Source organism: Oncorhynchus tshawytscha, linkage group LG01 (assembly GCF_018296145.1).
Source record: "Oncorhynchus tshawytscha isolate Ot180627B linkage group LG01, Otsh_v2.0, whole genome shotgun sequence".
In the NCBI taxonomy this organism is placed as follows: Eukaryota; Metazoa; Chordata; class Actinopteri; order Salmoniformes; family Salmonidae; genus Oncorhynchus; species Oncorhynchus tshawytscha.
Genome location: NC_056429.1, coordinates 21,253,060 through 21,270,611, shown reverse-complemented (window position 1 = coordinate 21,270,611; position 17,552 = coordinate 21,253,060). Strand labels below are relative to the sequence as shown.

Below are 17,552 nucleotides of genomic sequence, written 5' to 3'. Positions count from 1 at the left end.
GATAAAGCAAAGCAGTTCGACACATACATCAACACAGAGTTACACATGGAATAAACAAGCATACAGTCAATAATACAGTAGAAAAGGTATATATACAGTGTGTGCAAATGAGGTAAGATAAGGGAGGTAAGGCAATAAATAGGCCATGGTGGTGAAGTAATTACAATATACCAATTAAACACGAGTGAATGGATGTGCAGAAGATGAATGTGCAAGTAGAGATACTGGGCTGCAAAATAGCAAGATAAATAAATAAAAGAGCAAGAGGATAAATAACAGTATTGGGATGAGTTAGTTGGATGGGCTATTTACAGATGGGCTATGTACAGGTGCAGTGATCTGTGAGCTGCTCTGACAGCTGGTGCTTAAAGCTAGTGAGGGAGATATGAGTCTCCAGCTTCAGTGATTTTTGCAGTTTGTTCCAGTCATTGGCAGCAGAGAACTGGAAGGAAAGGTAGCCAAAGGTAGGAATTGGCTTTGGGGGTGACCAGTGAGATATACTTGCTGGAGCGCGTGCTACGGGTGGGTGCTGCTATGGTGACCAGTGAGCTGAGATAAGGCGGGGCTTTACCTAGCAAAGACTTGTAGATGACCTGGAGCCAGTGGGTTTGGTGACGAGTATGAAGCGAGGGCCAGCCAACGAGAGCGTACAGGTCGCAGTAGTGGGTAGTATATGGGGCTTTGGTGACAAAACGGATGGCACTGTGATAGACTGCATCCAATTTGTTAAGTAGAGTGTTGGAGGCTATTTTGTAAATGACATCGCCGAAGTCGAGGATCGGTAGGATGGTCAGTTTTACTTGGGTATGTTTGGAGGCATGAGTGAAGGATGCTTTGTTGCGAAATAGGAAGCCAATTCTAGATTTAACTTTGGAGTGGAGATGCTTAATGTGAGTCTGGAAGGAGGGTTTACAGTCTAGTCAGACACCTAGGTATTTGTAGTTGTCCACATATTCTAAGTCAGATGTTGGACGGGCGGGCAGGTGCGGGCAGCGATCGGTTGAAGAGCATGCATTTAGTTTTACTTGCATTTAAGAGCAGTTGGAGGCCATGGAAGGAGTGTTGTATGGCATTGAAACTCATCTGGAGGTTAGTTAACACAATTTCCAAAGAAGTGTCAGAAGTATACAGAATGGTGTCGTCTGCGTAGAGGTGGATCAGAGAATCACCACCAGAAAGAGCAACATCATTGATGTATACAGAGAAGAGAGCCGGCCCAAGAATTGAACCCTGTGGCACCACCACAGAGACTGCCAAAGGTTTGGACAACAGGCCCTCCGATTTGACACACTGAACTCTATCAGAGAAGTAGTTGGTGAACCAGGCGAGGCAATCATTTGAGAAACCAAGGCTGTTGAGTCTGCCGATAAGAATGTGGTGACTGACATGAGTCGAAAGCCTTGGCCAGGTCAATGAATACGGCTGCACAGTAATGTCTCTTATCGGTGGCGGTTATGATATCGTTTAGGACCTTGAGCATGGCCGAGGTGCACCCATGACCAGCTCTGAAACCAGATTGCATAGCGGAGAAGGTACGGTGGGATTCGAAATGGTCAGTAATCTGTTTGTTAATGTGGCTTTGAAGACCTTAGAAAGGTAGGGTAGGATAGATATAGGTCTGTAGCAGTGTGGATCTAGAGTGTCTCCCCCTTTGAAGAGGGGGACGATCGCGGCAGCTTTCCAATCTTTGGGAATCACAGACAATATGAAATCGAGTTTGAACAGGCTAGTAATAGGGGTTGCAACAATTTCGGCAGATCATTTTAGAAAGAGAGGGTCCAGATTGTCTAGCCTGGCTGATTTGTAGGGGTCCAGATTTTGCAGCTCTTTCAGAACATCAGCTATCTGGATTTGGGTGAAGGAGAAATGGGGAGGCTTGGGCAAGTTGCTGTGGGGGGTACAGGGCAGTTGACTCGGGTAGGGGTAGCCAGGCGGAAAGCATGGCCAGCCGTAGGATAATGATTGAAATTCTCAATTATAGTGGATTTATCGGTTGTGACAATGTTTCCTATCCTCAGTGCAGTGGGCAGCTGGGAGGAGGTGCTCTTATTCTCCATGGACTTTACAGTGTTCCAGAACTTTTTTGAGTTTGTGCTACAGGATGCAAATTTCTGTTTGAAAAAGCTAGCCTTAGCTTTCCTAACTGCCTGTGTATATCGGTTCCTAACTTCCCTGAAAAGTTGCATATCACGGGGGCTAATCGATGCTAATGCAGTATGCCACAGAATGTTTTGTGCTGGTCAAGGGCAGTCAGGTCTGGAGTGAACCAAGGGCTATATCTGTTCCTGGTTCTACATTTTTTGAATGGGGCATTCTTATTTAAAATGGTGAGGAAGGCACTTTTTAAAGAATAACCAGGCATCCTCTACTGACGGGATGAGGTTAGTATCCTTCCAGGAAACCCGGGCCAGGTCGATTAGAAAGGCCTGCTCGCTGAAGTATTTAGGGAGCGTTTGACTGTGATGAGGGGTGGTCGTTTGACCACAGACTCATTACGGATGCAGGCAATGAGGCAGTGATCGCTGAGATCTTGGTTGAAGACAGCAGAGGTGTATTTGGAGGGCAAGTTGGTTAGGATGATATCTATGAGGGTGCCCGTGTTTACGGATTTGGGGTTGTACCTGGCAGGTTCATTGATAATTTGTGTGAGATTGAGGGCATCAAGCTTAGATTGTAGGATGGCTGGGGTGTTAAGCATGTCCCAGTTTAGGTCACCTAGCAGCACGAGCTCTGAAGATAGATGGGGGGGCAATCAATTCACATATGGTGTCCAGGAGATAGCTGGGGACAGAGGGTGGTCTATAGCAAGCGGCAACGGTGAGAGACTTGTTTCTGGAAAGGTGGATTTTTAAAAGTTTTTTTTTTTTAATTGTTTGGGTACAGACCTGGATAGTAAGACAGAACTCTGCAGGCTATCTCTGCAGTAGATTGCAACTTCACCCCCTTTGACAGTTCTATCTTGTCGGAGAATGTTATAGTTAGGGATGGAAATTTCAGGGTGTTTGGTGGTCTTCCTAAGGCCCACTCTCCTCTTCTTCTTTATTCCAGCAGATCATTTGGGCAACACAACGTATTCCATCGAAATCGCCTCGCTATTATTTTGAATGAATTAGTCTTTCAATTTAACCTAAACAAACTATTAAAACGTTCAGATTATATCTTAAACAAACCCTAACAACCGTATCTGTCCAGGCAAAACCTATCAATAGTTGAATTACAATCAGAATGAATTTTAGTCTAGTGGTGCCCAGGCTGAGATGCGAACCCGAGTCTCCCGTGTTGTAGGCACTATCGAGACCATTCCCAGAAAATAGCCCTAATTTAAAGGTCCAAGCGTTTCCCCAGTGAGGATTCTCCTTACTCTCGCTCCCTCGTTGTCTCTGCCTCTCTCTCTTTTCCCTGTCTGTCCCCTTATCTTCTCTTTTCCTTTCCTCTCTTGACTCTTGTCCCCTTTTCTCGACTTTTTCCCTTTCTTTTTAAAATCTTTCCTGCTCTTTCCCCAAGAGTAGCAATAAATATTTGACTCCTGTCTCTCCGCTCTCTCTCTCTGCTCTCTATCTACAGCCCACTGTAAAACAACCGCTGCCCCCTGACCTGGGGTCTCGTCTCCTTTTACAGACGCCCAATCCTTTTTCTGTCTCATCTTCTTCTATGTGTATGTGCTTTCTACCGCTATCCAATTACTATAGTTTTGTTCTACAGTATATTCTCTCAATCTAGGTGTATGGATATCTAAGATCTATGTATGTGCTGTTTACCGTTATCCAATTACTATAGTTGTTATCCTGCACAATGTGTGTGTGTCTCTTTTCGTGGAATGGTCAAACCTATTTTGCGTGCCTCCAGTAGTTCTTGCCTCCCTTCCTACTAATATACTTTAGATCAATTACTTCAACCAGTTTTACTTTTAGGTCTTACTGTTAGATGCTGTTAGATCTTAGTATGTTAGATCGGCTAATGTATATAGGCCAATTTAACGTTTAGGTCTCAACATTAGATAGTTTCCATTGGTAGTGCGTGCAGATACCTTCGTGCCATTCCAGAAAATCTGTATGTATTTCTAATTCTGATTAAATTTCTCCTATGTGTGTCTCCCTATTGGTGTGTATGTCACTACTCCCTATGTGTGGGCTCACAGTTACTATGCTTATTTTGCTATCTCTTAACCTATGTGTGCTTTTCCTTTCTTGAAACTTAATCTATAGAGGTGTCAATCGGACATTAGGTCTCATATACATATACGCTAATATCTCGTATCTCACTCCGCTATACTATACCCGGATGCCGCTGGGCCAATTGTGCGCCGCCCTATAGGATTCCCGATCATGGCCAGTTGTGATATAGCCCGCTGCGCCACTTGGGAACCCTAGGGTTGAATATTTTCCCGGTATTTTACAGATGTTCCATCCTGAGAATAAATCACTTTTCTCCCGGGTAACATGGTATTTTACACCAAAACCGGAAGTGTTATTCAAAAGCATGCATAATAAAGCATTTAAATATGTATGGATGTCTTTGATTAGAGCTTTGTTCCGCATGAACATTCAAACCTGATGCTACCTGAGCCTGATGAGCCATATATTAAATACATTTTATGAGCCCTACATTAACATAATTTATTGAGCCCAAACCCCCAAAAAAGCCCAAATGCTTGTGCACTTACCCAATACATACACTACCGTTCAAAAGTTTTGCATCACTTAGAAATGTCCTTGTTTTTGAAAGAAAAGCAACTTAAAATACAGTGACTCCACATCCCAGAGTCGCCTCTTCACTGTTGATGTTGAGACTGGTGTTTTGCGGGTACTATTTAATGAAGCTGCCATTTGAGGACTTGTGAGGCGTCTGTTTCTCAAACTAGACACTCTAATGTACTTGTCTTCTTGCTCAGTTGTGCACCGGGGCCTCCCACTCTTATTTTCTATTCTGGTTAGAGGCAGTTTGCGCTGTTCTGTGAAGGGAGTAGTACACAGTGTTGTACGAGATCTTCAGTTTCTTGGCAATTTCTCGCATGGAATAGCCTTCATTTCTCAGAACAAGAACAGACTGACGAGTTTCAGAAGAAAGTTGTTCGTTTCGGGTCATTTTGAGCCTGTAATCAAACCCCCAAATGCTGACGCTTCAGATACTCAACTAGTCTAAAGAAGGCCAGTTTTATTGCTTCTTTAATCAGAAAAAAAGTTTTCAGTTGTGCTAAAATAATTGCAAAGGGGTTTTCTAATGATCAATTAGCCATTGGAACACAGGAGTGATGGTTGCTGATAATGGGCCTCTGTACGCCTATGTAGATATTGCATAAAAAATCTTCCGTTTCCAGCTACAATAGTCATTTACAACATTAACAATGTCTACACTGTATTTCTGATCAATTTGATGTTATTTTAATGGACAAAAATTTGCTTTTCTTTCAAAAACAAGGACATTTATAAGTGACCCCAAACATTTGAACGGTAGTGTATATGATTTAGGCTACTGCACATTATGGATAACAGAAAAACAGGAAAACCATAGATGTAGCTAGCTAAATGCTCTCTTGGGTAAATAAATTCATCTAGTTCCTGTAGACTAATATTTTCGTGTGTGAACTGTATTACTGTATTGTATTGTATTATATGGACTGGAATTACGCACATCGTTCATACCATGAAAGCAGACGAGAACATGCGATTCTGGGGCAGCACATGCGGCCTACAAAGTAGGCTAGCGAATTTAATTTTCATTTTGAAATACACTGCTCAAAAAAATAAAGGGAACACTTAAACAACACAATGTAACTCCAAGTCAATCACACTTCTGTGAAATCAAACTGTCCACTTAGGAAGCAACACTGATTGACAATAAATTTCACATGCTGTTGTGCAAATGGAATAGACAACAGGTGGAAATTATAGGCAATTAGCAAGACACCCCCAATAAAGGAGTGGTTCTGCAGGTGATAACTACAGACCACTTCTCAGTTCCTATGCTTCCTGGCTGATGTTTTGGTCACTTTTGAATGCTGGCGGTGCTTTCACTCTAGTGGTAGCGTGAGACGGAGTCTACAACCCACACAAGTGGCTCAGGTAGTGCAGCTCATCCAGGATGGCACATCAGTGTGAACTGTGGCAAGAAGTTTTGCTGTGTCTGTCAGCGTAGTGTCCAGAGCATGGAGGCGCTACCAGGAGACAGGCCAGTACATCAGGAGACGTGGAGGAGGCCGTAGGAGGGCAACAACCCAGCAGCAGGGCCGCTACCTCCGCCTTTGTGCAAGGAGGAGCACTGCCAGAGCCCTGCAAAATGACTTCTAGCAGGCCACAAATGTGCATGTGTCTGCTCAAATGGTCAGAAACAGACTCCATGAGGGTGGTATGAGGGCCCGACGTCCACAGGTGGGGGTTGTGCTTACAGCCCAACACCGTGCAGGACGTTTGGCCTTTGCCAGAGAACACCAAGATTGGCAAATTCGCCACTGGCGCCCTGTGCTCTTCACAGATGAAAGCAGGTTCACACTGAGCACATGTGACAGACGTGACAGTCTGGAGATGCCGTGGAGAACGTTCTGCTGCCTGCAACATCCTCCAGCATGACCGGTTTGGCGGTGGGTCAGTCATGGTGTGGGGTGGCATTTCTTTGGGGGGGGCGCACAGCCCTCCATGTGCTCGCCAGAGGTAGCCAGACTACCATTAGGTACTGAGATGAGATCCTCAGACCCCTTGTGAGACCATATGCTGGTGCGGTTGGCCCTGGGTTCCTGCTAATGCAAGACAATGCTAGACCTCATGTGGCTGGAGTGTGTCAGCAGTTCCTGCAAGAGGAAGGCATTGATGCTATGGACTGGCCTGCCCGTTCCCCAGACCTGAATCCAATTGAGCACATCTGGGACATCATGTCTCGCTCCATCCACCAATGCCACGTTGCACCACAGACTGTCCAGGAGTTGGCGGATGCTTTAGTCCAGGTCTGGGAGGAGATCCCTCAGGAGACCATCCGCACCATATCAGGAGCATGCCCAGGCGTTGTAGGGAGGTCATACAGGCACGTGGGGGCCACACACACTACTGAGCCTCATTTTGACTTGTTTTAAGGACATTACATCAAAGTTGGATCAGCCTGTAGTGTGGTTTTCCACTTTAATTTTGAGTGTGACTCCAAATCCAGACCTCCATGGGTTGATACATTTGATTTCCATTGATCATTTTTGTGTGATTTTGTTGTCAGCACATTCAACTATGTAAAGAAAAAAGTATTTAATAAGAATATTTCATTCATTCAGATCTAGGATGTGTTATTTTAGTGTTCCCGTTATTTTTTGAGCAGTGTATAATAGGGCCTATTTGTATAATTATTAGGCTGACGCATACAGTGCATTCGGAAAGTATTCAGACCCCTTGACTTTTTGCACATTTTGTTACAGCCTTATTCAAAAATGGATTAATTCGTTTTTTTCCCCATCCATCTACACACAATACCCCATAATGACAAAGCAAAAACAGGTTATTTACATAAGTATTCAGACCCTTTGCTAGGACACTTGAAATTGAGCTCAGGTGCATCCTGTTTCCATTGATCATCCTTGAGATGTATTTTACAACTTGATTGAGTCCACCTTTAGTAAATTCAATTGATTGGACATGATTTGGAAAGGAACACACCTGTCTACAGTCTACATGGCCAAAAGTTTTGAGAGTGACACAAATATACATTTTCACAAAGTTTGCTGCCTCAGTGACTTTGGATATTTTTGTCAGATGTTACTATGGAATACTGAAGTATAATTACAAGCATTTCACAAGTGTCAAAGGCTTTAGTTGACAATTATGAAGTTGATACAGAGTCAATATTTGCAGTGTTGACCCATCTTTTTCAAGACCTCTGCAATCTGCCCTGGCATGCTGTCAGTTAACTACTGGGCCACATCCTGACTGATGGCAGCTCATTCTTGCATAATCAATGCTTGGAGTTTGTCAGAATGTGTGGGTTTTTGTTTGTCCACCCGCCTCTTGAGGAATGACCACAAATTCTCAATGGGATTAAGGTCTGAGGAGTTTCCTGGCCATGGACCCAAAATATCGATGTTTTGTTCCCCGAGCCACTTAGTTATCACTTTTGCCTTATGGCAAGGTTCTCCATCATGCTGGAAAGGGCATTGTTCGTCACAACTGTTCCTGGATGGTTGGGAGAAGTTGCTCTCGGAGGATGTGTTGGTACCATTCTTTATTCATGGCTGTGTTCTTAGGCAAACTTGTGAGTGAGCCCACTCCCTTGGCTGAGAAGCAACCCCACACGTGAATGGTTTCAGGAGGCTTTACTGTTGGCATGACACAGGACTGATGGTAGCGCTCACCTTGTCTTCCCCGGACAAGCTTTTTTGCGGATGCCCTAAACAATCGGAAAGGGGATTCATCAGAGAAAATGACTTTACCCCAATCCTCAGCAGTCCAATTCATGTACCTTTTGCAGAATATCAGTCTGTCCCTGATGTTTTTCCTTTTCTTTGCTACCCTTCTTTGACACCAGGCCATCCTCCAAAAGTCTTCGCCTCACTGTGCTTGAAGATGCACTCACACCTGCCTGCTGCCATTCCTGAGCAAGCTCTGTACTGGTGGTGCCCCGATCCCGCAGCTGAATCAACTTTAGGAGACGGTCCTGGTGCTTGCTGGACTTTCTTGGGCGCCCTGAAGCCTTCTTCACAACAATTTAACTGTTCTCCTTGAAGTTCTTGATGATCCGATAAATGGTTGATTTAGGTGCAATCTTACTGGCAGCAATATCCTTGCCTGTGAAGCCCTTTTTGTGCAAAGCAATGATGACGGCACGTGTTTCCTTGCAGGTAACCATGGTTGACAGAGGAAGAACAATGATTCCAAGCACCACCCTCCTTTTGAAGCTTCCAGTCTGTTATTCAAACTCAATCAGCATGACCGAGTGATCTTCAGCCTTGTCCTCGTCAACACTCACACCTGTGTTAACGAGAGAATCACTGACATGATGTCAGCTGGTCCTTTTGTGGCAGGGCTGAAATGCAGTGGAAATGTTTTGGGGGGATTCAGTTCATTTGCATGGCAAAGAGGGACTTTGCAATTAATTGCAATTTATCTGATCCCTCTTCATAACATTCTGGAGCATATGCAAATTGCCATCATACAAACAGACTTTGTGAAAATTAATATTTGTGTCATTCTCAACTTTTGGCCACGACTGTATATAAGGTCCCACAGTAGACAGTGCGTGAGGTAGAAGCCATGAGGTCGGAGGAATTGTCCGTAGACCTCCAAGATACGACTCTGTCGAGGCACAGATCTGGGGAAGAGTACCAACAAAAAAAATCTTAAATTGAAGATGTTTGGAACCACCAACACTCTTCCTAGAGCTGGCCGCCTGGCCAAACTGAGCAATCGGGGGAGTAGGGCCTTGGTCATTGAGGTGAATGCCAAACGTCACGTCTGGAGGAAACCTTGCACCATCCCTACGGTGAAGCATGGTGGTTGCAGCATCATGCTGTGGGGATGTTTTTCAGTGGCAGGGACTGGGAGACTAGTCAGGATCGAGGAAAAGATGAACGGAGCAAGTACAGAGAGACCCCTGCTCAGGACCTCAGACTGGGGGCGAATTTATACCTTCCAACAGGACAACGACCCTAAGCACACAGCCAAGGCAACCATTTTTTGCAGTATTACTTTAGTGCCTTGTTTGAAAATAGGATGCATGTTTTTAAATATTTTTTATTCTGTACAGGCTTCCTTCTTTTCACCCTGTCAGATAAGTTAGTATTGTGGAGTAACTACAATGTTGTTGATCCAGCCTCACTTTTCTCCTATCCCAACCATTAAACACTGTACCTGTTTTAACGTCACCATTGTTTTCATGTTGAAATCCCTGAGCGGTTACCTTCCTCTCTGGCAACTGAGTTAGGAAGGACGCCTGTATCTTTGTAGTGACTGGGTGTATTGATACACAATTCAAAGTGTAATTAATAACTTCACCATGCTTAAAGAGATATTCAATGTCTGCTTTTTTTTTATACCCATCTACCAATAGGTGCCGTTCTTTGTGAGGCATTGGAAAACCTCCCTGGTCTTTGATGAATCTGTGTTTTGAAATTCCCCACTTGACTGAGTTACCTTACAGATAATTGTATGTGTGGGGTACAGAGATGAGGTAGTCATTCTAAAATCATGTTCAACACTTTGATTGCAACTTATGTGTCATGTTAAGCACATTTTTACTCCTGAACTTCTTTAGGCTTGCCATAGCAAAGGGCTTGAATACTTATTGACTCAAGACATTTCAGATTTTCATTTTTAATTCATTTGTATAAAAATATATATATAAAAAAATAAAAAATGAAAAACATCATTCCACTTTGATATTATAGGGTATTGTATGTAGTGACCCCAAAAATCTAAATTTAAGCCATTTAATTTTCTGTCAATAAAATGCGGAAAAAGTCAAAGCACTGTACCCTCTCTTTGCAACCCAATGGGTAATACTATAATAGGAACAGAAGCTAAGTGATGCAATGTTACAGTATGTGATTCATATTTCACTCTGTATAGATCTGAGGTCATACCTTTACCTTATAGCACCTCTTTCCCCAGCCGGACAGCCTACTCCTATAACCCTGAGGCCCAGCTGTATGGGCAAGGTAGTGGAGGAGCCTACTTTGACTCTCAGGGTGGGGGTGCCCAGGTCACCACGGTGGTCTCCTCGGCCGGCGGCGGGCCGCCCCACAGTATGGTGGGCATCGCCATGGATGTGGGCGGTAGTCAGGTCATCTCCGGTGGCGGCACCTACCTGATCCACGGCGGGGGCATGGATGGGGGTCGCCACCACGCCTCACATTCTTCCCGCTCCTCCTCTGCTATGGTGAGCACCTTGGATGGGTTACATATACTCTGTCCTTGTTTGCTGTTTGTTAGGACTTAGGAATTTAGTAGGGAGAATAATGTTTCCAGTCCAGTAGGTTTGTCAGTGAAATGATTGTGATATGACTACGTAAGTCCATCAAACATTATGGTATACAGTTGAAGTCGGAAGTTTACATACACCTTAGCCAAATACATTTAAACTCATGTTTTCACAATTCCTGACATTTAATCCCAGTAAAAATTCCCTGTCTTAGGTCAGTTAGGATCACCACTTTATTTTAAGAATGTGAAATGTCAGAATAATAGTAGAGAGAATGATTTATTTCAGCTTTGATTTCTTTCATCACATTTCCAGTGGGTCAGAAGTTTACATACACTCAATTAGTTTTTGGTATTTTTGCCTATAAATTGTTTAACTTGGGTCAAATGTTTCGGGTAGCTCTCCACAAGCTTCCCACAATGAGTTGGGTGAATTTTGGCCCATTCTTCCTGACAGTGCTGGTGTAACTGAGTCAGGTTTGTAGGCCTCCTTGCTCACACACGCTTTTTTAGTTCTGCCCACAAATTGTCTATGGGATTGTGGTCAGGGCTTTGTGATGGCCACTCCATTACCTTGACTTTGTTGTCCTTTGGAAGTATGCTTAGGCTAATTGTCCATTTGGAAGACCCATTTGCGACCAAGCTTTAATTTTCTGACTGATGTCTTGAGATGTTGCTTCAATATATCCACATTATTTCCAACCTCATGATACCATCTAGTCTGTGAAGTGCTCCTGTCCCTCCTGTAGCAAAGAACCCCCACAACATGATGCTGCCACCCCGTGCTTCACGGATGGGATGGTGTTCTTCGGCTTGCAAGCTCCCCCCCTTTTTCCTCCAAACATAACGATGGTCATTATGGCCAAACAGTTCTATTTTTGTTTCATCAGACCAGAGGACATTTCTCCAAAAAGTACGATCTTTGTCCCCATGTGCAGCTGCAAACCGTAGTCTGGCTTTTAATGGCGGTTTTGGAGCAGTGGCTTCTTCCTTGTTGAGCGGCCTTTCAGGTTGTCGATATAGGACTCTTTTTACTGTGGATATAGATACTTTTGTACCTGCTTCCTCCAGCATCTTCTCAAGATCCTTTGCTGTACTAGGTCCTTTTCTGTACGTGCTTACTATTGTTTGTACAGATGAACATGGTACCTTCAGGCATTTGGAAATTGCTCCGAAGGATGAACCAGACTTGTGGAGGTCTACAATTTTTTTTCTGAGGTCTTGGCTGATTTCTTTTTATTTTCCCATTATGTCAAGCAAAGAGGCACTGAGTTTGAAGGTAGGCCTTGAAATACATCCACAGGTACACCGCCAATTGACTCAAATGATGTCTATTAGCCTATCAGAAGCTTCTAAAGCCATGTCATAATTTTCTGGAATTTTCCAAGCTGTTTAAGTCAACAGTCAACTTAGTGTATGTAAACTTCTGACCCACTGGAATTGTGATACAGTGAATTAGAAGTGAAATAATCTGTCTGTAAACAATTGTTGGAAAAATTATACTTGTGTCATGCACAAAGTAAATGTCCTAACCGACTTGCCAAAACAATAGTTTTTTTAACAAGAAATTTGTGGAGTGGTTGAAAAACAAGTTTTAATGACTCCAACCAAAGTGTATGTATACTTCCGACTTCAACTGTAGTAGAGGCACCAACAATTGAGAAATGAATACCCATGTCTGAGAGTCAGTAATTCCATATCATTACATACACGAGGGATGGTTTGTGGTTGCCTTTACTAAACAGCTTTTTAAGACGTGTACGGATTAAAGTATCCTACAGTATATGAAGCGTGTCTAAATTATTAGTTACACCAACAAACAAATTGCTCTGCCGTAAAGGACAAATTGCCCTGCCTTACGCTGCCGTGGCTGTGACGCACGCTGGCGTGACTGTCATCACACCTGCTTGCCTGGCCTATCTACTAAGCCTCAGGGAAACCTGAGTATGGGGAGGGCCTCACTCCCCAGTGCCCCATGGCATTACGGGAAGAGCAGGACAGGGGAAGCAGGACACAGGCTGGCTTAAATAATTCAGTGCTGCCTTGTTTTAGAGTTTTTCACAGGCACTTGAGCGCCCTGTGAAACAAAGCAACCCCTCAGCCTCGTTACCATTTGGCCAACAGCCCTTGGGAGACTTTTAAGGCCTTGGAATGGTGCCTGCTCTTTTTCTTCTCAAGTTTGGCCACTGTACCACGCATCTTTCTGTGGGTGTCTTTTCTCCCCCCCTCTTTAAAGCAAGCCCAGTCCCAGGTTTTATCATTCGCTATGCCCGCTAGTTTAACTTCTATTTTCGCTAGTCCATGATACCCCAGAAAAATATCTAAATCATCTGGTAAATTCATTGAAATGGTTCCTTTGGGATAACAAACGGAAAGAAAAGAGGGGGATGATATGGAAATCTATATCTCCTGTAAGATGTGTTTTGTATTAGGCCAGTCAGTCCTTGTCTTGAATCGGTTGCAACAGTAACTGACCATTCCATATAACTGGTCATGTTTTGCATTGTGTGATGATTATTTTGGGGGAAAGGTGGAATTTGTCGACTCATTGTCACTGTGCATGGTGTGACGTGGCCCTGTTTGCGGAATACATTTGCATAGTGTCAAACCAGGAAGGCCTTCAGTCAGCAGCTTAACCCCTTGAGTCCCCCTCATTTGCATGCTTTTGTCAGCCAATAATGAATTTGGTCGCAAGACTGACTGACTGTAATAGAAATGCAGAGATCTGGCTGCAGCTAACCGTCTTATTTCCTTTCTGTTTTGTGATTTTGTTTTCCCTGTCTACCCCCCTTCACCTCAATTCCTCTCCCTCTCTTTTTCGTTTCCCTCCTTTTTTGCTTCCTCCCGTTTTTAATTCTTTTTTTGCATGCTCCTTTTTTTCTTTAGCTTGAAATGGCGATTGAAAACCTCCAAAAGTCTGAAGGGATTGCAACTCACAAAAGCAGCCTGCTCAACAGCCATGTAAGTCAAACAGGAACTTTCTTTGAAAAGGACTAGAAAGGCCCACCTTTGTCTCCCTGGCTGTGGGCTACACTACCACTTGTCACTGAGATCTCTTCTCTTACTGCTGAAGGGAACTTACTGACAGACTTCTGCTAATGCTAGCCTCACGGTGCTGTGGCATAAAACACTACATTGTCGTCTGACCATAGACTTTCCTTGCATCTGCTGCCGCTTATTGCTCAACCACAACTTGTTGATTGTGGGACTTGCTGGTGGCTGGGCTTGCCTTGGCCATGTCTTGACAAAAGCTATGCATATTTAACCTCTTGCGTTTTCAGATTCCCCATCCTCCACATCATGACTGCTATGTGATTGTTATAGCCACACAACGCCCTCCCTCCTTTTCAATGACTACTTTACCAGAGCTGCCATTCAAACCAGCTATTTCATTGGACGCTAGGGGGTTCTTCTCCATTCCCGCTCTTAACCCTTGGTCACCTATCTAGAATCTCTATATTATCAAGCAGCTCCTGACAGTCATATTATTGTCATCAAGTCTCTAGTCCACTTCATGCTGTGTCTACCACACTCAGTCTGGCCAACCTGTTAATGAAGAAAAATATCCATCCCCACAGCTTGTATTTATTTATATTCCAACTGGCGATCATCATCCCTTTACCTCTCCACCATTCACCATCCACACAGACAGGGAAGTCCTCTCTATTGGAGAATAGGGGTGAGCAGAGTTCTATATTGCTCTAGTGGACAGGTATAATATGTGGTCGTCTGATGAGGCAATGAATGAGCAATTATCACTTCAAATACACCCCCCCGACAGTTTAAGACTAAATCTAAATTCTCACCCTCATGTTTAAACTCACTAAGTGTGTGTGTGTGTGTGTGTGTGTGTGTGTGTGTGTGTGTGTTTCTGCTGTCCTTTGATAATAGAAGGCAGTGCTCTCCCTCTCCTTGGGCAGACAGCTGCAGGATGGAGGTACTGCAGAGGAGGCTCGTGGGAGGAGCTATAGGAGGATGGGCTCATTGTAGCTGGAATGGAATTAATGGAACGGAGGCAAACGAGTGGTTTCAATATTTTCGATGTTTCATACCGTTACATTTATTCCATTCCAGCTATTACAATGAGCCCGTCCTCCTATAGCTCCTACCACCAGCCTCCTCTGAGGTACTGTGAGGATCAGAGTGCAGCAGTAGGTGACTGATGGTGTGTTTCTGTGCTGTGTGTGTGTGTGTAGCTGCAGTGGCTGCTGGATAACTATGAGACAGCGGAGGGGGTGAGCCTGCCCCGGAGCTCCCTCTACAACCACTACCTGCGCCATTGTCAGGAGCAGAAACTGGACCCTGTCAACGCTGCTTCCTTTGGGAAACTCATCCGCTCCGTCTTCATGGGCCTCAGGACCCGCCGCCTCGGCACTAGGTATGACCTTGATGGTGATGAAGAGCAGGTGTAGGATAATGTTAATGATAGATTAGAAAGATTGATTGATGATGCTGATAGTGAGGATTTATTCTGATGATGATAAAACAGATTACGAAGCTGATTACAATTTCCTTATTAACCCCCCATGTTCCTGTTTGTTCCAGGGGCAACTCCAAGTACCACTACTATGGCATCAGACTGAAGCCAGACTCACCACTCAACAGACTTCAAGAGGACTCTCAGTACATGGCCATGAGACAGCAACCCATGCACCAGAAACAAAGGTGAACCCTCCCGCTCACATCCTCCACCTCTTCTCTCTTTCTCTCTCATCTGTCCATTCTGTCTGCCAAAGCTTTAACTTCTTGACGCACCCATCCCTTTAGCGGGATCATTTTCATCAACACCCGCTGAATTGCAGCGCTCCAAATTCAAATTAAATTACTAAAAATATTTAATTTTCATGAAATCACAAGTGCAATATAGCAAAACACAGCTTAGCTTGTTGTTAATCCACCTGGCGTGTCAGATTTCAATACAGCTTTTCGGCGAAAGCATAACAAGCGTTTATGTAAGAACATCTCTCTCAGTAGACAAAATATTACAAACACTAGCAGCCAAGTAGATTGGGCACGAAAGTCAGAAAAGCAATAGATTAAATCGCTTACCTTTGATAGTCTTCGGATGTTTGCACTCACGAGACTCCCAGTTACACAATAAATGTTCCTTTTGTTCCATAAAGATTATTTTTATATCCAAAAGACCTCCATTTGTTTGGCACGTTATGTTCAGAAATCCACAGGCTCGAGCGGTCACGACATCGCAGACGAAAATTCCAAATCGTATCCGTAAATGTCCACAGAAACATGTCAAACGTTTTTTATAATCAATCCTCAGGTTGTTTTTAAAATATATAATCGATAATATATCAACCGGGACTGTCGCTTTTTCAATAGGAGAGGGAGAGACAATGGCTGCCCCACTCTGTTGCGCAAGCAAAACTCTGCCAACACCCAGCTATCCACTGACGCGATGTTATCTTTCTCGCTAATTTTTCAAAATAAAAGCCTGAAACTATGTCTAAAGACTGTTGACACCTTGAGGAAGCCATAGGAGAAGGAATCTGGTTGATATCCCATTAAATGGAGGCAAGGCATCCAACGGAACAGAGAGCTTTCAGGAAAAACAGCACTTCCTGGTTTGATTTTCCTCAGGTTTTTGCCTGCAATATCAGCTCTGTACTCACAGACAATATTTTGACAGTTTTGGAAACTTTAGAGTGTTTTCTATCCTAATCTGATAATTACATGCATATTCTAGTTTCTGGGCCTGAGAAATAGGCAGTTTCAAATGGGTACATTTTTTAGCCAAAAACAAAAATCCTGCCCCCTACACTCAAGAAGTTAATCCAGTTCCTTTTGATATTCTTTGAACATTTGACTTCATGTCCCCTTCCTCTGCCCAAATGACTTTTGTGGATTTTGAAATGCTTCTCTGCAATGGAGTGAAGTGGTGCACTCGTCCTCATTTCAGATACATGGTTTATTTAACCTCACACCTGCCTTTATTCTCTACTCTCTCCTCTCCTCGTTTGTGCTTCCTGTCCTCTCCCAGTCATCCTTTAGTTCTTCCCAGCCCCACCCAACATAGCTGTGCTGCCCTCTCCCCTTTCCGCAGGTTCAAGCCCCTCCAGAAGGTGGATGGCATGGGAGACAGCCTGTCAGGAGGCTCCCAGCACTCAGCCAGCACCCCAGAGCAGTCTGTGGCAGCCCAGAGCCAGCACCACCAGCAGTACATTGGTAAGGAGCTCCGCTGGCCACACTGTAACACTGAGAAACCATCAGGTCCCCTGTACCAAAACAGAGCTAGCATTAATTCCATAGTTTGTGAACACTGAGGATAAAACAGTAATGATAAAAAGCTTTTAGATTGCTTGCATGGTAGCCTAGGGTATGGCCAGCCCAGTTTAATCACTGGATGCAAGATTTAATTATGTCGCTTCACATTATTATTAAACACCTCTTTGTTGTTGTTTGGGATTTGACCGTGTGTCATCGTGTCCGCAGACGTGTCACATGTCCTGCCCCCGTTCCCCACCCCTGACCTGGGCACCCAGCCCCTCCCCGAGCGTATCAACATGAATGACGTGAAGAAGCTGCAGAACCTGTACAGGGACCACTGTGAGGTATGTGGACACAGCGCCAACTAGCTGCAAACTCTGCACTGCTCTGGAGTGGTCTGGTCTGGTGAAACAGGCACTTCCAGCAAGAGTGATAGACTGCAGC

General features: G+C 44.1%; 1 protein-coding gene across 3 annotated transcripts in view; it reads left to right on the top strand.

Moving 5' to 3' along the window:
• Window positions 1-17,552, top strand: part of LOC112241337 (DNA-binding protein RFX2) — a 61,292-nt gene that overhangs the window by 32,149 nt on the left and 11,591 nt on the right. For 2 of the 3 annotated variants that reach the window (XM_024409479.2, XM_024409535.2), the window contains 6 exons: window positions 10,578-10,845; window positions 13,773-13,847; window positions 15,083-15,264; window positions 15,432-15,551; window positions 16,945-17,066; window positions 17,334-17,452. In XM_024409479.2, the coding sequence (XP_024265247.1) occupies window positions 10,578-10,845; window positions 13,773-13,847; window positions 15,083-15,264; window positions 15,432-15,551; window positions 16,945-17,066; window positions 17,334-17,452 (886 nt within the window). The remainder of the gene's footprint in view (window positions 1-10,577; window positions 10,846-13,772; window positions 13,848-15,082; window positions 15,265-15,431; window positions 15,552-16,944; window positions 17,067-17,333; window positions 17,453-17,552) is intronic. The other variant, XM_024409598.2, reaches the window with a different exon arrangement.